The following is a 24982-nucleotide window of genomic DNA, read 5'->3' as shown; positions in this document are numbered from 1 at the left end:
ACAGGAAACTAGTGGTCTCTTATAGTAACCATTAAGCCAACTCCCATTAAAAAGGCTTTAACCCTAACGGTTCTAATAGTCCTTTTTTTGCAGGGTTGTTTGTTTTCCAATACCGGTCAGGTAAGGTGAAAACAACGCAATGAAGGTTCTGCTTTTCATTGTGGCAGTAATGACGACAGTAATGCCATGCAAATTCCATTTCAGGTTTTTCCACGGTACTGACTGCTGATCAGTTGGGCACAAATTCTTCTCCACAGAAATTTTGGTGGAATTCCCCTTTAAGCTACCTCACAGCCGATATGAGTCATTTAAACAGTCCTGAAAAAGGAGAGCAGAGTTTAAGTGGACCGTTTCCTGCAATCAGGCCTCAAGAACTGCAGAAAGGAGCTTGTAAGGGTCTTTCCAGACGATCTAGCGCTCAGATGAAGTGGAGAACTATCACCAACATCTCAAACACCAGCCTACTTTCCGCTGATAGCAGCCCCTCAACGCTGGGTTCACACCCAGGGGGGTTTCCCATCTAGCTTAAAGCTCTGATGTGAGAATTAAAAACAGATTTAACGAGGCTGAACTCATCTTCGCCGGATTTATGTTCGAATCTTCCCGTTCCACCTTAAATGCTGCAGCTTTCTTCCCAGCGCCTGAGGCCTTATAATAGTAACTGCTGCATCATTTAAGGTGGAACGGGAAGATTCGAACAAGAAGCTGGCGAGTAAGAAGCTGACTTAAGCTTCGTAAAATGTGCACTTATTCGACGTATTTTCCTAAAACTAACCAGAATTAATCTCGACTGCGAGGTTTTAAAGGAGATATATGTCCGTTTTATCTCATCTTTCTTCGCTAATGTAAGCTAGTTAGGCTGAAACAGCCTGCTCGTGAAACCTGATCGTTATTTGTTTTCCCACCCATATTGGGGCAAATATTTTAATCATTGTAATTTTTTTTTTTTTAAATGTACTTGATTTTAATATGTTGATATGTGAAAAAAATATGTCACATAAACACGGCTATCGCTAAAATAAAAAAAAATCTAATGAAAGAAAGTGGGTTTATTATTTTTATTTTATTTTTGAATTTAAATTGTCGTGTAATTTCACATGGAAAATAAACAACGTGCCATTTTCAGTGTAGATTATATGTAATAAATAATAAACAATAACTAACACCGTTTATTCTTTGTTAATATATTTCATGTCTTTGTCTTTATTTTTCTCCCACCCGTTTTCGCACCAAGCCCCGCCCCCTCTGCGCAAGCATTCACTGTTAACTCGATTGGGTCCTGTATCAATACGGGTGGAAAACAAAAGGCAGTAACGCGGAGTGACATATATAGACGAAGTGAGAAGACAGGAAAGTTTTCAGTTCATCCACAGCGAGACGAGAAGACAAGCCAGAGACACCCAGCGGATAAAGGGGAACTTCTTCTGTCCTTCGTGCCCCACTTTTAGAGGTTTTGGGGGGGATTTTTATCGTGTTTTTAGATGCTGAGTAGCGAGTGACAGCCCTGCTTCAGGAACACAGCCGCACAGAGACAAACATGGTGAGTTATTTGACATGTTAAGCCCGTCAGGCCTCCTGCATGTGTGGTATTGAATAGTAACTGCACAGTTTTACAGAATATCTGTAAAATTTCAGGGTGATTCCACCAGTTTTTTTAGAATTTCTGTCAAATTAAAGGGTATTTCCACCAGTTTTTCAAAAATGTCTACATAATTCAGTGGCTGAGATATAAACAAGGTACCCTGAATGCAGTGGTTTGGTGTGAAATGGTTCATTGTAGAGAAACTTATTGAGATGTATTAACAGTGGTGGTGAAACCAGAGGTCACTCTGTCTACTACACAAATATAACCATTTTATTTACTGTCTAAACCATCAGTGAGCCTACAAGCATATCCTGTGTCTGTATCCAGTGAGCCTGTATTCTGCATTTTTGCATGTCATGTTGATGATGGTAAAATAGTGATAAGTCTGAAACATATAAACGTATTTTCTCTGGGGACTGTTTTGCCTCAGTGTGCCCTCCCTGTACATCTCCACCACTGTTGGAGATTGTATTTTACCATCATTGGACCATTTTTCGACTTTAAAAATGACCTTTAGGCCCAAATTCTTTCAAAACTATCATAAACAAAGTGTCAGGCATAGATTTATGGATACAAGTCTATGACTACGTAGTTTTAAAATTCACGTTTTCAGACCAAAAGCTCATCGCAGACATATTGTAAAACAGTGTCTCAGGCAGCGAATTCATAACCGTTTCACATAAGAACGTCCTGTGAGGGAGCTCTTAGAGGTGGACGTCTGGTTCCTATCACCACCACTGTGAACAATTCTGACTCTCAAGAATTAAGCATTTCACACCAAACCACTACTTAGCCATTAAACTTTGCACAGATTTTGGGAAAAAACTAGTGTGTTCCGCTTTACGCAGCATCCTTGTACGATAGTACAAGACTAAGTCTTATCCACAGCACACAAGAGTTCCGTTTATTTTATTGCACCAGCTGTTAAGTGGTGAACGGATGTCTAGCCATGGCACTCACTACATAATATTGCTAATAATAATGGAATAATGGGATAATAATGGAATTCTGTAAGGAATAATGATATATTTGAGTTGATGGACTTCATTATGTGCGCTGTATTTGGTAATATCGGGGCTTTAAAGTATGTCTCATTCATTGTGTTAGAGGATAAAAGGGGAAACTCCATCTTTATTGATGTCTTTATTTAATGCGCTTTAAAAACAAGGACTGGGCGTGGATGTGGCTTTGAATGGGAATGTATAGCAGCCGGGGGTTTGCCTAAATCTGAGGAAATTCCAGGTTTCGTAGAGCTTTAGAAAGAAAAAGGAGGAAGCGAACAAAAGAAAAAAGACGGTAGAAAGGAAGGAAGGAGGCTACAGAGGGAAGTGAGGAGAGAGGCGTATCCTGCTACTGCCCATTCATGCACCGACTGGATTCACTACCCGGTCGAATGTAGGAAGAACGAAGGTTAGTGGCTTTTCTGCCATTTCCACTACAAACCTTGGGGAAATGGTCAGTTATTGTTCGAAAAATGTTTACAGGATCAGGAAAACAAATGTGACCAAGTCCTCAGTCTCCGTGGTGATGGGATGTAGCCACACAGGTGTGACTGAAATGTAACATAATGGCTATTTTTATGTGGATCTTGCAACAATCCTATTCCAGAACCTCACTGGGAATTCCAGAATTGATTTGAATGAACTGGGAATTGGCAAACCTTTATTTTTGATGTCACAATAGGATCTAGTACACTTCCGATTCTAGAACCCCACTGGGAATTCCAGAGTTTATTTGAATTAACTGGGAATGAACATAATGGCTGTTATTATTTGTGATGTCATAATAGGATTCCGTAACCTTCCTATTCTTGAACACCAGTGGGAATTCCAAAAATCAGTAGAATGACCTCGGAATGATGATGAGATCTAGTAACAATCATAAATCCTATAAAGAATTCCTGAATTCATGTAAATGAACTTGGAATTAACATAAAAGTGATTTTCATTTGTTATGTCACAGTGAGAATTCCAGAATTAAGTGGAATGAACTCGGAATGAACATAACACAGATTTCCATAATATCATAATGGGATCTGGTAAAGTAAAATTCCAGATTCCGATAAAAATTCCAGAATTGATTTGTATGAACTCGGAATAAACATAATGTCAATTTCTATTTATTATATCACAATAGGATCTAGTTACAGTCCAATTCCTGACCCCTTTCAGGAATTTTAGAATTAATCCAACTGAACCTAATGAACATAAAGGCAATTTTTATTTATGTCATAGTAGTATCTAGTCACTATTTCAGAACCCCATCAGGAATTCCAGGATGTATTCAAATGAACTTGGAATTAATATAAAAATTGTTTTTATTTATGATGTCACAGTGAGATCTAGTTCTGGAATTCTATTAAGAATTCCAGAACTGATTTGAATGAACATGGAATTAACATAATTTATTATATGTATGTAATACATAAATGTATAACTTATATAAATGTAAATGTAAATATCAAGTTAGGATCTGGTGTTGATCAAATTCCCAAACCCCAGGAATCAGGAATTTCAGAACTCATTCAAATTAACTCGGACTTAACATAATGGTGATATTTATTTATTGATTTATATTGATCTAATAACAGTCCACTGGAAATTCCAAAATTCACTTGGATGGCCCTGGAATAAATGTGGCTCTATATTCACTGCAGTCTTGGAAAGGGGCTTTCGGTGTCATAATGCTCACCTACGGCTGTTTCCTGTTATTGTGCCATGGAGGCGTGTGCTGTTTATGTGCTGTGAGGCGGCGAATATGAAAAATGCGTCAAGTTTGCTAGGATGTCCATTCATCTCCCGTCTGACAGTTTCCCAGCTCTTGTGGGTCACTCGCTCTTTCGGCCGTGACTCCTGAACCCCTTGCTTCCTCCCTCAGCGCCGAGACAGAAGGGGACGGGCAGGGAGGTCAGTACGATACATGGCTCCCTTTGTTTGGCCGGTCGATCAACATCTTTAAATGCCTGCATTTCAGAATCCTCACTCTTGTGTTGGTCACAACGGCTCCGTTGTGAGTTTTGGTGGTCTGTTTTTCTAAAAGGCACAGAGCGTCTCTAGCCTGCTCTGTCTTTTGTTCAGCTGGGCCTGACAGAGCCGCAGGGAGAGTAAGTGGAGAGGCACGCTTCCAGAATCGCATTCCCCATTTATACAGCAGTCAGGCCTCCGGAGAAAAGCTTCCAAGAACCTTTTAACCCTGGAGGACCATGTGGTGTAATGCAGGGCCATCTGAAATTCTACTTTTTGACTTGATGGAGCTAATTAAATGCAAAAAAAACAAGGATTGATTAAAATTCCTTGCGTTAAGCAAAGTGCTTGTGGAAAGACCTGCTAATTAGATGGTTCGGGTGGGATAGAGCAGAGAGAAGAACAATATGTGCAGCCAGGGGTTCTCCAGGGAACCATATTCTTAGGCTGCGTTCAGATGACAGAGCGTATTGCGTTAAAAATCTGTGGCTTAACCACGAGGACTCCACCCATGACAAGTTTTGTAAAGCGGGAAAAGGAGCAGATCTATGTGGGTGAGAAGTTTGACACCACACCACACATCGCAATAAATTGGTAGGCTCAAGGAACTAGAACTTTCTGGACGAGAAAAAGTCCACCAGGTTTGATTCTTCCTAATAGGCCCATATGAAATTTAGGATTGTTAGCGCGTGACAGTGGTGAGGAGTACTCATCACCTGTTTCTCAAGGGTAGCAAAACTTGGTGTTAGCGATGTAGAGGATGTTACGTATGCCAGCGAATTAATATTCATTTTTAACAGAACATTTTGAATGGTTTTCTGTTTCTGCAGTGTGTCCACGGAAAGAGCTCCAGTCTGGATTTGATGACATTCAAAAGTCCAAACTTTAAGTCCTACCAGAAACCTTCTGACTTGAATTGTTTTGAATGCACATGAATGTTTCTCAGTACAAATGCTGTAAAATACCAGCCAAATTTAAACATCTGATATGATGTATACTGATATGATTCCGAGATCATCCCTAGAAATATATATATATATATATATATATATAAATCACTGCTCTCAGGAGAAAACCTCGTATCTACATTTTTGTTGTTTTTCAGTTTTTGACAAAATTTGAAAATACCTGTTACCCTTTTTTAGGGTAATTTTAGTCTCGTTCCGTTGACTTACATTAAAAGTAAAGTAGGTTTTTTCCTTCTCCTGTAAAGTTATCACTTTGGAGATACAAGGTTACACCACACTTTTGTGAATGCTGGCATTAACTGTGGATTCTAAGGGTTAAATGTGACACCAGATTAAGCCTTATACAAAAAAGGCTTTTACGCAAGTAGTCTCGGGATTTCATGAGGATAATAAGGAAGTTTGACTGTAGAATGACTGTAGCGTCCATCCGTTTAGGAGCTGAAAACATGCTTATCATGACAAACGCAGGACAGATAGATCTGCTAATCTGTATCTCATTCGTCAGGTGCCCAGCCCTTTCCTATCCTGTCCTGTCATTTTTACGGTCTTGACCTGTTTCAGGTCCTGACCTCTTCCGCCCCAGCACCCACCCGCACAAGGCCTGCTTTCCGGTCCAAAAGCCCAAACTCACTGATCCTGGCCTTGATCCTTTTCCTGAGACTAACGCTCATGCTGTTCTGTGCAGGAGAACGGACAAAGCCGGCTGCAGCAGGTCCAGAAAGATGTGGAAGATGTGAAGGTCATCATGCTGGACAACCTGAACAAGGCCAACGAGCGAGAGGGCAAGCTGGGCGAGTTGGAGAACCGGGCCGACATGCTGCTCGAGAAGGTGAAGCCGTTCATCCTCTACCACACATTCTGTAGTAAACAAAGATGTTCTAAAGCAGATACATTTTGTCCTGTATATATTCCCTATTGGATCCCCTATTGGATCACTGGATCCTTTGAATTGACCACTTGCAGAAAGTAGCATGATGTATACATTAGCTTGCGGTTAGCGTCTGTCAACTCCTAGCTTTTCACCAAATCTGTTTCCATCGTGTTTCCTAATTATGTTTAAATCCATGTAGTAGATGTTGTTCTTCATGTTTAGCGTTCATTTTTGTATATTGTCTTTTAGCCATGCCAGTTGTTCAACGTTCGACAGCTTACTTAGTGCTGCGTGAGGTATTTTGGTGAGGTTGCTAGTCTTGAAGTCAGTTCTGTGCACAGCAGTGTTAGCTCGCATTTAGCATTACTTATAGTTTGACTACTGTCGTTCAGAAGATCCAATGATATTCAAAGGAAAAATATACACAGTGAGGAAACAAACGTTTGTTTATCAGGCTAAATGCTAGCTTGTTAGCAAGTTAGCATTGCACAGCAGACCGGTTGGCTGTTGATACTCCATTCTTTGAGACTCTGATTAGTAGCAACAATCAGTTTGAGCTCAAGACTCAGTCCAAATAAGTATCCTTCAGCGCTGGATTGCTAGCCTGCTCTCCATTACATTTATTTTGGAGAAAAAATACTAGCATGCAGGCTAGTTAGCTGACTGGAGATGGAAGATGGAAACTTATTTAGTACCTTATTTGTTACCACTTAATTGATTATTTAGCTATTAAATGTAAAAATGTACTACTTAATAATAAGTTAATTGTGTTTTCTTTACAAATTTGCATGTTTGTATTTCAGGTTTAAAGCAGTTGTGAAGGAATGTGACCCAGGGTGTAATTTTCCTATATTTTTGTTGAGTCTTTTTTGGTTTTGCTATTGTTAGTTTCTCTTTACGTAAGTCAAGTCATATCCTCTGACTTGATTGTGTCTCGTATGCCCGTGGCGGCTGTGCGGACATCAGCCCTACTTTTACGGCTGTCTGGTCGGAAATCAGGAAGCCCCCTGAACACACTAATCATGATTTTTGGCCCACTGCGGGCTTCACTACACTCCACAACTGTTTCCAGGGTTCCAAGGTCTGACAGCGACCAGGGAGATGTCAGGAAATGTCATATTGGAGTCTATAAATATGCTTTAGGTGGAGTTTAAGGGAAAAAGAATGTACAATTTACATCCTGATTTTAGCTGCCGGTGGTAATTTTAGAAAGCTATTTCCTTTCGTAATGAGATGAATGAAAAACTTCTTGCCCAGCGTTTGTGTGCATGTGTTTATTTGTCTCGAGTTTGGGCAGTGAGGTCAGTTAGTTCCCACATTGCTCCCTCAAGTCCCACAGAACTCTTGACCCAACACAAACAAAAACAAATCACAGTAGACAACAAGAACAAGATTCCAAATATGGGAGGGCGATATAGCAAAGCATGTAGGGCTGAAAGATGAATCGTTTCATAACAAAATCGCAATTTGAAATTGTGCAGTTTTAACAATGTTGTGAGTTTAAGATGATAACATTGAACCTAATAACCTGGATTTTGTGAACAGCATGATTCAGACCAATCAGAAGCAACCAAAACAGCTAACTGGTTCAGTACATTTTAGTGTTCAAACCTCAAGCAAAGTTGATCTTTTTGGCCAAAATAAGCAGGCCTGTACCTTAATTTACAGAAAATATTAATCATTTAAATCTCAATTAGATACTTCCCCAAAATCATTCAGCCCCATAAGTAATATTGTGATACTTACGATGCACAATAAGCATCACAGTATTGTGTTTTTACTAGATTTGGTAACAAGTTGAAATGGACAAAATGCACCAGCAATAACACAACAAAAAATGTTTTTCATATTTATTCACCATATAGAGGAGCAGCACTGTGTGCTTTTTCCATTGGTTATTGGTCCAATAATTGAGGTTCCAGTTTTATGGTTTTTAGTTCCTGCTAACAACAATTTAGTAAATTCAGTAGACACAGGCAAGTGAGCTCTCACATTGGTTAGGACTTCAGAAGCTGAACTGATGGCCTGATGGGTCAGTTTAAGTACATAATAAGGAAGTGACAGTGGAATCAACAAATCACATTTTGAGTGGGCCTTCTGGAAGTTCTAGATATGCTATTGACTGGAAAGTGGTAGTCTGACCGATACGTTTCAGCTGGTTGTTAGAAATGGTATTGATGTGTCAGGGCCCTGAATAAGTTTCTGCAAAACTCCAACAAGATATATATATAATATATATATGGATGGTTCTTTGAGTTGTCATGATTCTAGACAACCATTGCCTTCACTAAAGAACCCTTGAAGAGTCCCCTTTCATGAATGTACAGTAGCAGGTACAGTTGTGGACTTAATGTATTTGTTTGTCTGTTTTCAGAGCCAGAGCTTTCACAAGACGACAGTAAAAGTGAAGCAAAAGAAGAGACGGGAGAACATGAAGTGGAAGCTGATCTTGGGAGGCGTCATTGCAGTCGTCGTCATAGCCCTGATTATCATTCTGGCTATTACCACAAGCAGTTGAAACTCCGCATAAGAGGCCTTTGGAAACGAAGAGCCTATAACGTCTCTTCAAGATGCTCGAGGGCGTTGAACTGTAGCTGCAGCTGTGAAAGTTCAGGATGTTAGGAGTGTGATGTGAAGTCATGAACTAGAACATTTTCGTTCTGTTTTTTAAATCTCAGAGGTCTGCATGTACAGCTGTTTGCGCTAGGCGATGCAATGGTACTAGTTGACACTCACTGCTGCTTCTGCCTCTATTCTAATGAAAAAAAAAGGTAACGTCCAGACCAGTTTCTATCCTGATACCTGTGGGACAAATCTGAACTATGTTGAGCTGAAGATGAAGAATTTTCAGCCGTTTCTGCTGTTTTGGCTTCTTCAAAAATGGGGATGTGTTGGATCTTTTTACTCATCTAGCTACATCGTACAGCCTAAATCGTCAGTACACTGATACAGAAAGTAAAATTTTACAACATATTTTAAAATTTCTCTATTGAAATGTTTATAAAAGTTTATGTATCTTTATAAAAAGACATTTTCTCAAATTCAGAAGCTCACGTTCTCTCTCTTTGGAGAGGTTTCTGTTTCTGAGTTTGTGGTTTGTGTTGAAATGTTCTGGAAGTTGCCATATCTGCAAACGTGATCACTTTTGTCTTAATGTAAAGTACCATTTTCCTCGTTAATGTGGTTCTGTTTTTTGCTCTTGAGCAATCTACACAGTTCATCACAGCTGGGGTCTAGGCTTGCTTTGTGGAGTTTACTATGCAGTGTGAATAAGATGGGAAATGATGTGGTTAATAAAACTCGGCCTCAGCGGTTTGACAGAGTTCACGACTTTGTATCCTTTTTGTGTTTTCGGCCATCAGTGTTCTTTCACTATAATACCCAGCATGCATTAGGTTTTAAAATACAGACGTAATATACTTAGCAGTAATGATAGCTATCTGGCTTCCTTCTACTTTAGCCAGCTAGTGGGAAAAACACACTTCAGTCAGCGTCACAAAATCCACCCCAAAACAGTTTTTGCACCCCCCCTTCATCAGAAGGTGATTGTGGCTATTATGGCGCCACTGTTGATGAGCAGGCATGCAGACATCTATAAATAGTTTGTAAGTTAATTAACTGGAGTACATTAATGTATTAAATAACAGAAATGTATAATAAATATAATACATATGATAAATATAAGCAAATAAACAATATTGAAACCAAGTAAGGTATAATTTTCCTAAGGGAAATGCTAATAGACTGACATGAAACAGCCTATAGAACAACAGCTAACAACTTTTGTAATGAATGTAATAAATATAAATAAGCAAATTGTAATGAACCTATTAAAAAAACATTAAAAATGCTTAGTTTTACCATTTTTTAACATTAACATTACCTTTCTTGTTAGCTTTGTAGCTAAGTAGTAAGATGGCTAACAACAGGCAGTTAAGCTAGAGGTCTCAGCTAATATCACAGTGTTTACATTAATGCTACCTATATTATTTACATTAATCAGACAAAATTCTCTGCATTGACATTGTGTGAAGTGATATGACTTTTTTGCTAACGCTAGCTAGCTTAATTAGTAACGTAACCTAGGCTTGGCTAAGTTCGCTAACAGAATAACGAATAAAAACTTGCTAGCTAAAAGAATTGTCATATTACTGACCTGAAATTGGTAATAAGCTGAGCACAATTCATAAATTCTTTATAAATATATAAACAAAATGTTTTTCTTCGACCATTTCTGCTGAAAAAGGAACATTATAACCATTACTGGATTTTCGCATTGTACACATCGCGACCCTCGGTTCCTATCACTTCCATTGTAAAGAAATATGAGTTGGTAAGTTTCTGTTCAGTGAAACGTTTCAGCGTTTCATCAAAACACTCTGACTTTGTTTACATCTAATTTTGGTGGAATTCACATAAGACAATGTGAAAAAGTTGAATAGCTATCCGCGTCTCCTGCTTGAGTTTGGTTTGCCTACACAGCACCTAACATAAGTATTTTCTAAAAAGGCGTGGCCACAAATTGCTATATTAAGGCAACAAGTTTTTCATAATTTAATATACTAACCTGTGGCCGTGATATAGTAATTTGTGGCCCCAATATGGTAAATTGTGGCCTCAATATAGCAAATTGTGGTCTCAATATAGTAATTTGTGGCATCAAAATAGTAATTTGTGCCCTCAATATAGTAATTTGTGTCCTCAATATATTTTGTAGCCCCAATATAGTAAATTGTGGCCTCAGTATGTTAATATGTGGCCTCAAAATATTAATCTGTGGCCTCAATAAAGTAATTTGCGGCTTCAGTATATTAATTTGTGGCCTCAATATATCTATTCTTGGCCTCAATATAATAATTTGTGGCCTAAATATATTAATTCAATATATTAAATGTGGCGACAATATAGTAATTTGTGGTCTCAATATATTACTTGTCGCCTCAATATAGTAACCTGTGGCCTCAGAATAGCACTTGTGGTATCAAGATAGTAATTTGTGGCCTCAATATAGTAACCCGTGGCCTCAGAATCGAATTCATGGCCTCAATTTATTAATTTGTCGTCATGCCTCATTAAAAAATAAACCCCATGTCACCTTCGGGGCTTTCAAACAGTAGATCTGTAAAACTACACACAGTATTTCTGGGAAGACCCTGAAGTTTCTTCGGTTAAAGTGAAACTAAAAAAAACCCGAAAGTGGCTCAGCTGCACCATCTGGCGCTGAAGGTGACGGAATCCGCCGCCACGGTCACAGTTTCTCCAGGCTGTTTCTCACATGGGTCCTTACTCCCTACATAGTGCACTACACCGGCCCTGAAACCGGGGCTCCTTCTGCTCCCTACATAGTGCACTAGGACGCCGTTTGGGACCTGGCCCGGCTGGTTCGGTGATGACAGTGCAGTGTTAGCTCAGCTTTCACCACTCCAGCGACAGAAGGTGAGATAACGTTACACTTTTATATGTACACGTTTCATAAGAGTGAAATACAGAAACAACCGAGGAGTAATACACGATAAAAACAAGTAAAAACCAGGTTTGTTTTTCTGTTTGAGACTCGCTTTGCGATAATGGGAGTTAGTTAGCTAGGTTAGCCGAGCCGAGCTGCTGCTGTTAGCCGAGTTCCCAATGGTAAACAGAGCTTAGCTGGCTGACGTTAGCTAACAACTCTGAACACAACTCAGTGTGTAAATGTGTTTTGTTTTAACGTAGTTGGACCAGTAACTAGTTAAACATCCCAGACAGAGTGGAAGGAATGAAAACTCGGTGGGTTTTAGCTTCTAAAATTGAAATTTTACCAATTACTGCATAATTCAGAAGTTGAGAGGTAAACAAAGTCATTCAGAGGGGTTGAAATTTGTTCACAGTGGTGGTGATAGGAACCAGACGTCCACCTCTAAAAGCTCCCTCACTGAAAGTTACTACATGAAGTGGTTATGAAGACTCTGCCTGATGACTGAGACACTGGTTTACAATAGTTTTGTGATAAAATTTGTGATAAACGTATTTTAATCTATTTATTTTAGTCCATTCATGGTGGAGGGATACATTAAGGGTTTTATTTGGCAAAATAGTCCCCAAAGAAAACTATTTTTTTCAGGTTTGTAACTATTTTACCATCAACAGCATTACATATAAAACTCAGAAGGCATGTGTAGGTTCACTGGTGGTTTTGGACAGTGAATAAAGTGGGTATATTTATGTTATAGACATGGTGACCTCTGGTTCCTATCAGCACCACTGTAAAGTCTCTACAATCAACCATTTCACACCAAACCACTCTGAATGACTCTGTTTACATCTCAACCACTGACTTTAAAATGTTGGCTAGAGTTACAGAGAAGTGATCCTCCTGTCATTCTGTAACATTGAGTCTCTCATTAGGTTGTCTTTTTTAATCCCAGGGCCGGGATGACTTCGTACTTCGACGAACATGACTGTGAGCCAACCAATCCTGAGGAACAGTACAGACAGAATGCCCTCCTAGAACTGGCCAGGTACCTGAACCTCCTGACTGGTGGTCTTTAATGGCCACTTTATTAGGAACACCCACCTTGTGCTTCCACTCACTGGCCACTTTATTAGAAACACCCACCTTGTACTTTCACTCACTGGCCACTTTATTAGAAACACCCACCTTGGCTTCCACTTAGTGGCCACTTTTTTAGAAATTCCCACCTTGTACTTCCGCTCACTGGCCACTTTATCAGAAACACCCATCATGTACTTCCACTTACTGGCCACTGTATTAGAAACACCCAGTTTATTGGTTCTGTAGTTCCGCTATACAGTTGTACAGTTACGCACTACAGTCTGTTTTCATGCACATTTTGTCAGCTCCACTCTACCCTCACGTCTACGCTGTACCACTGATTGAGAAAAAATTCAGCCAAGAGAGGCTGTGTGGTCAGGAAGTGACCACTGATGAAGGACTACATGATGACTAACACAAACTGGTCATCAACAGATGAGCTACAGTCTCTAACTGTACACCTGCAAGGTGGAGCTACAAGAGAGGGGTCTCTAAAAAGAGGCTGGTGAGTCTACAATCAGCCAGACCTGTTATAGAGCAACTCCCACTGTTGACCTTTTGGTGGTATAATTGTGTTGAAGGGGAATTACACCAGGTTTGATGAGAAACGTACTGGCTCTGATTTCTTTACAGTGCTGGTGACAGGAATCCCTTTTAAGAAGATCAAGCCCAGTATTGTGGAGTGATGGCGACTGTATTTCACATGTTTGATCTTTGTCTCTTTAGGTCACTAATGCAAGGCTTGGACATAGACTCAGGATGGTTGGATGTTTCTGACTGGGACCAACGCCTCCCCCCTCCTGCAGCAAAAGCGGTGGTGCAGAGCCTGCCTTTGCACCGTATAACCCCACAGCAAGCAGGTAACGGCTTGTTCCTGCCGTCTTTTCCGTGTCAGTGGTCCAGACAAAGGAATGAAAGAAAGATATGACAGCATATGAAAACATCTTTGCTGTGTAGTCCTGATTAAAGTAGTGATTAAAGTTTTTCCCCTTACCCTAAATGTTGTCGTTCAGCTGAGTGTCTTTTTCTGAAAACTATTCACATCCAAATGATTACAGATGCGTGAAGGAGTGACAGAAATGCTTTTCAGTTTATTAGGAATGAGGTTTTTTACAAAAAACACAGTGTTAATTCTGAGTTAGTTCTCGAGAAGCAACTAAAACACACAAAGAAATACATACATTTTAATACACCTCTGGGTAAAGGGGGGGTTCACCTCTTCTGCTTCTGTGTCCCTCCCATTTTATACATCTCTGCATAATCTGGGAACCATTAATTCTAAAAGTGACCTTACTGACTACCATTATGTCCTAATCAGTATATTAATTTCGAGCCATGTCCAGCTTTATCTGGAAAAGTGCTGTATCATTCTTATTCGCCATTTTCCAAAACCTTAGCTCAAAAAAGCCCCCCCCATTTCTATTCTAGGGATGCGCTTATTAAAAAATATACTCAAACGGTTCCCCTTATCTCCGTCCTAGAGATGCACTCATTAAAGAATAATTGGTTATTGAGGTCATGAGGCTGGGATTGCAATGTTATAAGGGTTATGAGAACCATCTCTTTAGAAAGGCACAGTAAAGTAGTGAATATTTCTTCAGTTTTGATCTGGAGCTACGAGGCTAATGTAGCCAACAAATAATGGAAGTTTATACCACACCAGGTAGCTGACAAGAGGATTCCCGAAATCAAGTTTTTCCGTAATCCCTAATAAACTTGCTTTTGTGGACAAAATGTTATCTATAAACATGGACAAAACTACAGATAAAATCCAGGCTTCAGTGCAGCTGATACCACTGTTTTTAGCAATGCTAACAAACTGTTGTCCATGTTTATAGATAACAGTATATCATACATTGTCAGAAACAACATGAGCAAGTCTGTTAAAGATTTCTGAACAGCTTGTTTTCAGGAAAGTGATTTTCACAATGCTAATGTGTGGCTTCTATTACTTGTTAGCTACATTACCCTTGTAGCTCCAGTGCAGAACTACAGAAGCAAACTCCAGACACCAAACCTGTCGCTTTAAGCTGTTGCGTGTAGTCGAGAATTTGGGATTTTTTACCTTTCAGGAACAGGGTGGTATCAACTGATTACTTTAACAGTGCGAAGGGTTTGATGTGAGCTCTGATTTGAGTGGCAGGATTTCCCTCTGACCTGTGCTGTTTTTGTCCAGATAAAGGACTGAAGTGTCCCGTGTGTTTGCTGGAATTTGAGGAGGAGGAGACGGTTCGTGAGATGCCCTGTAAACATCTCTTCCACTCCGGCTGCATCCTGCCCTGGCTCGGCAAGGTGAGCGGCAGGTTACAGAGTTTTATTCGCTCAGTAGTGCAATTCAGACAGTAAAATAACACACCCTGCATTTTTATGGCTGAAACTTGATAAAAATGTTGGCAAAAGTGAAATAGTAATTGTGCCTTGTGCAAAAATTTGAGGACCTTTCAAAGTCGGTGCTTAGTAACATCCCCTTACCAGATAACTCAGCTGTAGCCAGCTAGAAGTCTTTCTAAGTCCCTTTTTATTTTGCAGTATTCTTGGGTCGTCTTTCACGCACAGCATGTTTAAGATCTGCCCTCAGATTTCTAGTGATTTTCAAGTCTGGACTGTGAGGGGCTTTCCACAAGCTTCAGCTTGCATTCTTATAGTAGTTCATGGTGGATTTTAAGGTGTGCTTTGGATCATTATCCTTTTGTCAGCTTCCAGAATTTGCTGGTGTTTATTAGAATCCATTCTTTCATCTTCCCACACAACGTCTCCTGTGCCACTGGCTGTTACACAACCCCAAAGCATTACATATCTACCTCCATGTTTAACAGTTGGCACAGTAATTTTTCCGTGAAATGGTGCGCCTTTCCAAAATGCCTCTGGCTTATCTATGTGTTGTTTTGTTGTTGTTTTACTTCAGATGTTGAGTTTTTGATGAGGGTGCAGGTGAGGTAACCTTTTGATGAAAGCCATGTCTGTACAAGCAGCTTTGTGCTCCCCCACTCCTGTCTCAGCTAAACTTTCCTGCAGATGTGGGAGTTTGCTTTGCCTTTCTGGCCAGCATACCAGCATTTCTCTCTCAGAGTTTTATTGCGCTTGATTTCCACAGTTCCCGTTAACTTCCATTTCTTAATGACATTTCAGGCAGTGGAAATTGAGATCTTGAAGCTGTTGGATATTCTTTTATAGCCTTCTCCTAGTTTGTATATCAGATTAATTTCCAGATCCCCAGCCATCTGCTTAGAGGAGCCCATGGTTGTTGTGTGTAAGCACAATGTTTGAAGAGTCAGAGAACTTATTACGCTGAGGAATTTTCATCAGCTGAAAACTCATAATTACAATTCCTGACCTGCCAAACTGGTCCTAACAGGTCAATTAAGACCTAATGAGTTAAGTTCTGAGACTTTACAATAACTATTTTATGTATTTCTAGTTCTTAAGTTAATTTAATATAAAGAATGAGAATAAAAAATGCTTTGTTTTTAAATAGTTTGCTGCAGAGGTTGTGTTTATTTCTTTTCACTTCAAAAATCAACAAAAGATGTCATTTGACTTGGGGTGCCAAGACTTACGACTGTAAAATCACCACCTTCAGATCAATGCACTGTAATGCATTATAAACACCCCTAACACACTCCTCACTCTGTAATCGCACGACTATATTATCCAACATCAGGAAATTAAGTACTAAAACATTGTGATTTTTGATGCTGAGCAAACACTTAATTTGATACTTTGTTAACCAAAGTTTGTTTTGCAGACCAATTCATGTCCACTCTGTCGATTTGAGCTGCCCACTGACAATTCTGACTATGAGGAGTTCAAAAAAGACAAGGTAAGCAAACATGAATCAGTGAAGGAACCTAAAAGCATCCAGCAGAAGAGCAGTTAAGGTTGTATACAGAAGTTTGGCCGACCCTGGCTAAATGACGTTTTGTTCATTTTCTAAGTGAAAAAAAGTTTAAAAGAAATTCTCCACAGAGAACACAGTTCTGCACATTAATGCACAATTACTGTTCATTTGCTGAATTGAAGATATTGGAGGACAAATAAAATAGAAAATGAGGCCTGTGCAAAAGTTATATTTTATTTTTCCCACGATATGTTAAACTCAGCAAATAAATAGGAACTGTGCACTAAAAAAATGTTTTCATTTAGAAAATCAACATAACTTGTAATTTGACTGGGGTGTTTCAACATTTACATATGACTGCAGTAGCCAAATGTTAAAGACTGAAGTGGAACTGAGGAGAAGGCTTACTTTTCTCACAAACATAGTTGAGTGGAAGTAAAACTGCTATATATAGACACCCTGGCCACCTCATTAGGTACATCTTGCATGTGGTCTACCACTTGTGGCTGAGTTGTTGTTTCCGTTTTACCTAGATGCTTCCATTTCACAATAATGGCACTTACAGTTAACCAGGGCAGATCTAGCAGGACAGAAATTTCATTAGTTGACTTGTGGCAGAGGTGACATCCTATGACAGTGCCATGTTTAGAGTCACTGAGCTAACCAGTACGACCCATTCTACTGCCAGTGTTGGTATATCGAGACTGCAAGGCTATCTGCTTGATTTTATACACCTGTTAGCAATGAGTGTGGCTGAAACACCTGAACTCAATCAAAAGGAAAGGGGTCCACAAACTTTTGGCCATATTGTGTGTGTGTGTCTGTGTGTGTGTGCGCACAGGCATTAGTCCTTTTGTAAAATCTTAAATTACTTGGTTAATTACTCTGTTATAAATGGCTTATTGGTAACTAGGCAAATTGTTTTCTTCATTTTGTTTTACACGCAAATGTTAACGTTGTGTTTTTGGCGTTACATACAGGAGCGGAGAAGACAGAGAGAACACCGTCTGGAGGATCTGCATGGAGCCATGTACACTTGACCTCATCACCACCCCCAACACCCCTCCCTTTCGCCACTCAAATGCACATTTCAAATGCAGGGTTTAATGACGACGTGCTGCCTCAACAGCTGAAAGGCGTGTCATTGATCTGAGGTTGGACCATGCTCTGGAAGCTTCTCTTCTACTTGAAAACAATTAGCTATTTTTAAGAAAAAAAAATGTAAAATACATTTTTGTATGCAAATGCACTAAGATCAGTGTTTAAAGGACCTATGAAGTCTACAGAGTGATAATTCTTTTAATGTCCTGTGATCGTTCGTTAAGAGGAATTTTCTTTAAAAGGTTTTTTTGTGCATAAGAATTGTGTGTTGAGAATTGCTGGCACTGTTATCTTTCAGGTTTATCTGTCTATTTATTTCTGCTTTTTTAATAACATTTGACCTCTTTCAATTTCTCAAAGTGTAAAAATAAAGCTGAGGAACTTGCAACATGTATGTGGTTAGTGTAGTGCACTTCAAACTTTGGTGGTTCCGACTAACTTGGTTCAAACCACTGTGATCCATCTGAGTTGCCATGGTTTTCAGAAACAGCCATTAGTAGGATGATCATCATTGTCTTGGAAATACACCCCAGATCCAATCCTCCAGTGTGTGTAGTAAAAAAATCTACCATTATATATAAATCTATACATTATATGTGATTTATTATTTGTTTCTCTATTATCCAAGTACACACTTATTTAAGTACAAAGCATAATAAGAGAGTAATGGTCAGTCATTTATCATTATTTTTAAAAGAGCTTTTCTTGTAGGTCTTGCTGATCTATTTGAACCTGAAATATAACAGACAGCTTGTAATAACTATTGAGTCATTGCAAAAGTAGTAAAAAAGGTATAAAATCTTTCATTCCATGAAAGCCCCCATATATAGTACCAGTCAAAAGTTTGGACTCACCTTCTTATTCAGTGTTTTTTTCTTTATTATTTTCTATATTGTAAATGAATATTGAAGGCATCAAAACTATGAAGGAACACAGTTCTATTTAAGCAATAAGCCACGAGAGGCCATGCATTACAGTGATTTCATCACAGGAAGGATGTTCTTGGGCACGACGCAAAGCAGCGTCTCCCTTCCCTGTTATAAAATCACTGTAATGCACAGCCTCAACTGGCTTATTGCTTTTATAAAACGGCTGCCAACATAAAATATGATAAAATACAAAACTTTTAGGAAAAAAATGTAAGTTATTAGTAATAATAATAGACAAACAAGTATTCCGCCAAGAAATGTAGTTCCTTTAGAGTAAGCAACCATGGACCGCTGAATGAGGATAACGTTCGATCGCCCATCGCTGTATGCTGCGGTCATTTCATGATTTTTAAACTTTTTGTCATATAAATATGAACATATGAGAACACAGCAATGTTTAATGCAAAAACTTTCATTTTATAAGTACATTTTAGTCCCCAAATCACCACAAGTCTTATTTAGCACCAACTAGCGGCGCCCATTTCTCATGTAGGGCTGAGTCTCAAATGGCTCCCTGCTCCCTGCATAGTGCACCAAGTCAGAATCTAAATATTGACTCCTGCACCACAACGGTGTAAAATTAGCTAAGAAATAGTCATTTGGGATTGTTTAGACTGTTGGCTCTTTTAGCCTGTTAGCTAGCTGACCAGCCTAGCTCTAGTTAGGAACATAAGTTGTCAGCCCTCAGTTTAAACAAATAGAAGAAAATAAAAATCAAGAAAACTATTGAACGATCTGTATTTACACAGATTCTGAGTGTTGCACTATTCCTGTCTCAGTACATGGACTCTGGGACTGACCTATTGTAAGTGATGGTCGACGGGGGCCCCTGTTTGGCTTCGAAAGATTTTCCGCAGGACCATCTTGAAGTGATTCCGAAATTGTACACTGACAATAACATAACACACTGGATTAAGACAGCAGTTGGAAAAGGCCAGCAGCTGGCAGACGTAAAGTGCATAGTCAAGATAAGTGGAGACATCACAGTCTGTAAAAGGCTCCACCTCATGCTCAGTTAAGGTGTGCAGAAATATCACAATGTTATAAGGAGCCCAGCCAACAAAAAACATGCCCGCAATGCAGAAGATGAGCCTTATAGTCCTGTGTCTTTTGTTTCTTCTGCATATGGTTTGAAGAATTCTTATGTAGCAAAAAGCCACGACCAAAAACGCCACGACAAAGAAAATGTTCTGTTGGTATGTAGCGTTAACGCTGGCAGCCATGCTGTCAAACACACAGTAGAAGACGTTATAGTCTACTGGGTCACCCATGACTTCACTGTACAGTAAAGCTGGCATTGCTGCTCCAAAGCTCACCACCCAAGCAAGGATGGGAACAGCTGCAACCCGCTGTCCTCTCTCGCAGTCGGACAGAGGGTGGACCACTGCTACATAGCACTGAATGGTCATCAACATCAGGAACACAATGCGACTGTAGTATCCAGCTGAGAAGACAAAGCTGATACCTTTACAAACTGCATCCCCAAAGGTCCAGCCCCAGATGTACTGAGAGGACCAAAATGGAAGTCCAAGAGTGAACATCAGGTCCGAGAGAGCCAAGCTGAGGATGAAGATGTTGGTCAATGATCTGAGGTTCTCGTAGAGGCCAAGGATGACAAGAACCAGTATGTTACCAACGAGACTGAGGAGAACCACAATGGAAAACAATAAAGGAACTGCAGTGGATCCAACTTGGGCCACAGTTTCCTTGAGACAAAAGCTGAAACCTGTTGAATTATCTATGTCATATTCATATACGCTTTCATATTCCGCCTCGTTAGTGTAATCTGGAAAGCAATGAGAGGATTGTTAAACATGCAACAAACAAGTGATGATTCTACTGCTCAGCTTCTTGAAACTAGAGAATCTATTTCGATTTTGTTATTATTTCACTTTTGATAGCAGTTTATGAGGCTCAACGAAGAGTTTGTATGTATTGCACATGGGAGTGGCACAGAACCAGTAATAAAACAGGTTTTGTGCTGCTTTCAGAACGTGTTTTTTACTGGTTGCGTGCCAAGTTTACTTGGGACAAAGGCTAAAACGTGTTGAATCATTTGTGTAGTGTTTAATTGTAACACTTTCATATTCTGCCTCGGCATTGAGTGCATTGAGTTTACATGCACTCAACAATTCGATCATAATCAGATTTCTGCAGTTATCTGATAATTCAAATGGTCATGTAACCAGCATACTCCAAACTAGAAATCCGATAAAGAGAGCTGGATTTTAGCTCAGATTTTCCAGTGCATGTGTACTCTTACTCTGATTACTCTTTCTTTCTGCGAAAACAGTCTGTACCAGAAATGATCAAGCATCGTTACTGCGAGATGGCAGTAATACACTTTTGGAAAGAGGCTGAAACCAAATACATGCTTGACAAAATGAAGAATTTAAATATTCTTCATCTTCAAGATGATGTTCATAGTTTCGGGCAAAGTGGCGTGATGTTTAAATAAAGCCGTAGCATAAAGTTTGAGTTTTCTATCACATTTACGTCACTTGTTCTTCTGTGAGTTTATTGACTGGTTGCAAAGCGAAAATCTGGTTACTGTCTTACTCGTGTAGACCCGGAGTTTCCCCATCATCTCAAGTGCATATAAACGTGTTGATTGGATTACTGACAAAATCAGGTTTTCTGCAGCTATCGGATTATTGAGTGCATGTTAGCGCACTCAAAGAGACCTGGATTTTAGCTCAGTAATCAGATTTCTCAGTGCCTGAAAACTCTTACTCTGATTTCTTTCGGATTTCTCAGTCTGTTTTTGCTCATGCATGCACAGACTGAGAAATCTGAAAGAAATCAGAGTAAGAGTTTATATGCACTGAGAAGTCTGATTACTGAGCTACAGACTGCAGTAGCAGAAATGAGCAAGCAGCGTTGCCGTGAGACAACAGCAAAACACTTTTGGAGCGACGGTGAAAATGACTACATGCTTGATGAAATGAAGGATTTAAATATTCTTTATCTTCTAGATGTTTTATGTTCATATTCTCAGGTAAAAAGCCGCAGCATGAAGTTTGAGTTTTACATTACATTTATGTCACGTCTTCTTCTGTGAGTTTATGGTTGGCTGCTTGGCTGGTTGCAAAGCAGAAATCTGATTACTGCCTCACTCATGTAGACTTGGAGTTTCCCCATTATCTGATTACTCAAGTGCATATTGATCAGATAACTGACAAAATCTGATTTTCTGCAGTCATCGGATGATTAAGTGCATGTGAAGACACTCATTTAGCATTTCCAAGGTCACATTTGTTACACTTAAAGTAAAGAGCATGATTACGTAATGGATGAATGTACGTACTGCAGTGCTTTAAATGATAACTAGCTAGTAGCTGTCAAACTAGACTCACTGTTTAAAAATAGCTCTACATACCCATTTCGTTTGTCCCCAGTTACTGGTTGCTGTTTATTTCATAGACCACCAAAACCACTTTTTCTTTTGGACTGAACAGAAATGTCTTTTCTCACGTTTCTGTCAGCAGATTGAGGTGAATAAGACTGAAGTGGGTCATTATGCTGAATGTGTGCTGAAGGTAAAGGTGTCTCCTCCCCTAAACTCCACCCCTTAATCTTCTTCCTGTACACACAGCAGAAATCTCAACCTGCAACATTCATCTTTTTACACAGTGCAGATTTCACATAGTACAACAGTCTTTGTACTGACCACAGACAACAACAGCCTGATTGTCCACAGTTTCCTCCATCCAATCAAGTAATGCAGTTTAGGTTATTAATTAATTTATATTAGTTAATACTAATTTATTAATTATATACACCTAAAGCACTTGATCAGTTATCAAATGCTTCATTGGTCCAGTTAGGCCTGTTACAGTGGAGAAGACACTAAACTGTGACCCTTCATGCCTGGCGATGACCACCTCTAGTCTGTTCAAGGATTATCAATATAAGGTCCCCTTTGTGGCTCCAATATAACCACAAAAATTTCATAAAAATGCAAAACAGTTACTGTTGTTTTGATTGGTTAAACGTTTATGAATACATCAGTGTCATGACATTTGCTTTGAGATTTTCCTTGAATGGCTGCAGCCTGATCATCTTCAGTAAGTGTAATAAATGATTAAATGACCTAAATGTCTTCAAGTCCTAAACATGTTTCACAATTTGAAAATTTCAGTTTTGAAAATTTCATCATAATGTTTTGTGTATGTCCATGAAGCTGCTGTCTACCTCATCCTAATGGGGTTATCAAACCCTGGCTTTTGACATTAGTGACATCAAAACCATCGTTTTCCTTATCTTGGAAATTATTAACAACCAAAAAACTGCATGCACAGTAATGCTCTACAATTAAAATGTGAATCCTGCTATGATAAATTCAGCTAGTTAATGAAATGTGTAACAGTATTAGTACTGATTTTTGTTTTGTTATTTTTTTTTAATTATGGTACATTATCGTCTTTTCTATGCATTCTGATGTCTATCCCTGAATTCCCAGAAATCTCTACAAAAGTAAACTGGAAAACTGTGAAAAGGGCAGGAAACTGACATTATTTAATTATATTTGATTAATTTAATTGAAATGTTTAAAATGTTCTCATGAAATGTCATGAGTTCAAACTCTCATAAGTGGTCAAAATTTTAAGTAGATTATTATACATTATAAACAGCAACAAGGCAAATTTGAATGTTTGTTCATTGTCTGATTGCAGGTACTAAATAAAAAAGTGGGTTGTTTTTATTGAGTAAAATAAAGTATTCTTCAGTATAATAAATATAGAGCACTTTAAAGAATTAGAAATCAAAACTAAATTTTATTGGTTAGGACATAGGAGACCCCAGGGCACCGTGTACTGACAGTGACCCTCAAACTGTACTGAACTTTGTATTGAATTGTATGAGGTGGGGAGATGCTGCTTTCCTTATGTAGAGTGCTTCTTTTCCCAGGTAAGGGAATTCTTTTCCCAGTTGGCTGGGGGGGGGGCATTTTTCCCTAGGTGGTGGGCTTCTTTCTCCAGGTCCCAAGTAGGGAGGGGAGCTTCTTTCCCCAGGTACAGGGATCCTTTACCCAGGTAGGGGGCTTCTTTTCTCAGGTAGGGGGATTCTTTCCCCAGGTACAGGGATTCTTTTCCCAGGTAGGGGGCTTCTTTTCCCAGGTAGGGGGCCTCTTTTCCCAGGTAGGGGGAGCTTCTTTCCCCAGGTAGCAGGGGGCTTCTTTTTTCCAGGTAGGGAGGGGGGTCTTCTTTCTTTCTTCTTTCCATAGGTACAAAGTCTAGCTTTGTAATGTTCCTAGAACCCTGAAAAGATCCCTGTTCACCCAATGAATAAGGAATTAGCATTATTATTATTAATTATGGGTTTTTCTCGCTTGGCACTTGAAGATCTCACAGATCTCAATTGTACAACCTAAAATCCACTACAGATAAGTATACTTTTTTCTACTCTGTCAGTTTTAGGAATAGAATGAGTAACATTTCCTTAACCTGTTGGTTTGTGACTGCCCTGCTTCAGATAAAAGCTCTATGTGGTTAATAAGTGGAAACTGTCTGGGTTTAGTGGAAGCCTACAGCCTCATTATGGTCGCTGCAGTCTGTGTGATCAGGCAGTTTGTGGCTTTTACAGTTTTTACGTACTCATATTCAGGTGTAAAGGCACAGTTACCAGACATAATGACCTAGAAACAGCTAAGCTCTCCAGTCAGCTGGGACACTTAATTGACATCATTAAACTGCAAACCTTACCAAAATACCCCACAAAAAACAGCAAGAGTGCATTAGGGAGTAGCTCAGGGGTCAGCAGCATGTGGCTCTTTTACTGCCCTGTTGCGTCTCCACTGCAGAATTAGATTTGTAGGTTAAAATAAAATAATCTTCCTTTGCAGTCAAATAGAGCGCTCTCCTGTTCCACCTTAAGTGATTGCAGCAATAGGCACCATTTAAGGTGGAACGGGAAAATTCAAATGAGAAGCTGGTGAATGAGAAGTGACTTCAGCCTCATAAAAAATTAAACATTGATAGACGTTCTACAAGAAAAGAAAAGTTTCCTGCTGGAGATGCAAGAAAAGCAGCTATAGCGGAGCTAAAGCTTAAAGCAGAGCAGAGTAAGTCTGTGTTTTCATTTATATTATATTTTTATCCTACACTAGGACTTTAGCACATACTGAGACACATTTACAGCCAAGATGGCTAAACATTACTTCAATAAAATGGACATGAAATGTTGTTTCTCCCAAGG

The 24982-nt window shown here is 39.3% G+C and overlaps 3 protein-coding genes across 5 annotated transcripts; 2 read left to right on the top strand and 1 right to left on the bottom strand.

Moving 5' to 3' along the window:
• Positions 1-1296: 1296 nt before the first annotated feature.
• On the top strand, positions 1297-9714 carry vamp5 (vesicle-associated membrane protein 5). The gene is made up of 3 exons (XM_036598826.1): positions 1297-1540; positions 6202-6345; positions 8762-9714. Exons 1-3 carry the CDS (start codon positions 1538-1540, stop codon positions 8903-8905), a joined length of 291 nt encoding a protein of 96 aa, XP_036454719.1. The 5' UTR covers positions 1297-1537; the 3' UTR covers positions 8906-9714.
• Positions 9715-11724: 2010 nt separating this feature from the next.
• On the top strand, positions 11725-18618 carry rnf181 (ring finger protein 181). Of its 3 annotated transcripts, XM_036599045.1 has the most exons (7): positions 11763-11823; positions 12097-12150; positions 12789-12881; positions 13643-13776; positions 15093-15208; positions 16662-16736; positions 17735-18618. In XM_036599045.1, exons 2-7 carry the CDS (start codon positions 12140-12142, stop codon positions 17792-17794), a joined length of 489 nt encoding a protein of 162 aa, XP_036454938.1. In that variant the 5' UTR covers positions 11763-11823; positions 12097-12139; the 3' UTR covers positions 17795-18618. The 3 variants fall into 3 exon arrangements, with proteins under 3 accessions (XP_036454939.1, XP_036454940.1, XP_036454938.1); XM_036599046.1 differs by lacking the exon at positions 12097-12150 and having other exon boundaries at positions 11725-11823; XM_036599047.1 differs by lacking the exon at positions 12097-12150 and having other exon boundaries at positions 11753-11823; positions 12769-12881.
• Positions 18619-19464: 846 nt separating this feature from the next.
• LOC118827764 (chemokine XC receptor 1-like) lies at positions 19465-22341 on the bottom strand. The gene is made up of 2 exons (XM_036599228.1): positions 22164-22341; positions 19465-20570 (listed from the first exon to the last, which is right to left on the bottom strand). The coding sequence occupies exons 1-2, from the start codon at positions 22165-22167 to the stop codon at positions 19585-19587; spliced, it is 990 nt and encodes a 329-aa protein (XP_036455121.1). The 5' UTR covers positions 22168-22341; the 3' UTR covers positions 19465-19584.
• Between the last annotated feature and the right edge of the window lie 2641 nt (positions 22342-24982).

This window comes from Colossoma macropomum, unplaced genomic scaffold, assembly GCF_904425465.1.
Source record: "Colossoma macropomum unplaced genomic scaffold, Colossoma_macropomum, whole genome shotgun sequence".
Taxonomy (NCBI): Eukaryota; Metazoa; Chordata; class Actinopteri; order Characiformes; family Serrasalmidae; genus Colossoma; species Colossoma macropomum.
Note: the sequence above shows the minus strand (reverse complement) of the source record. Positions and strands in the feature narration are given on the sequence as shown.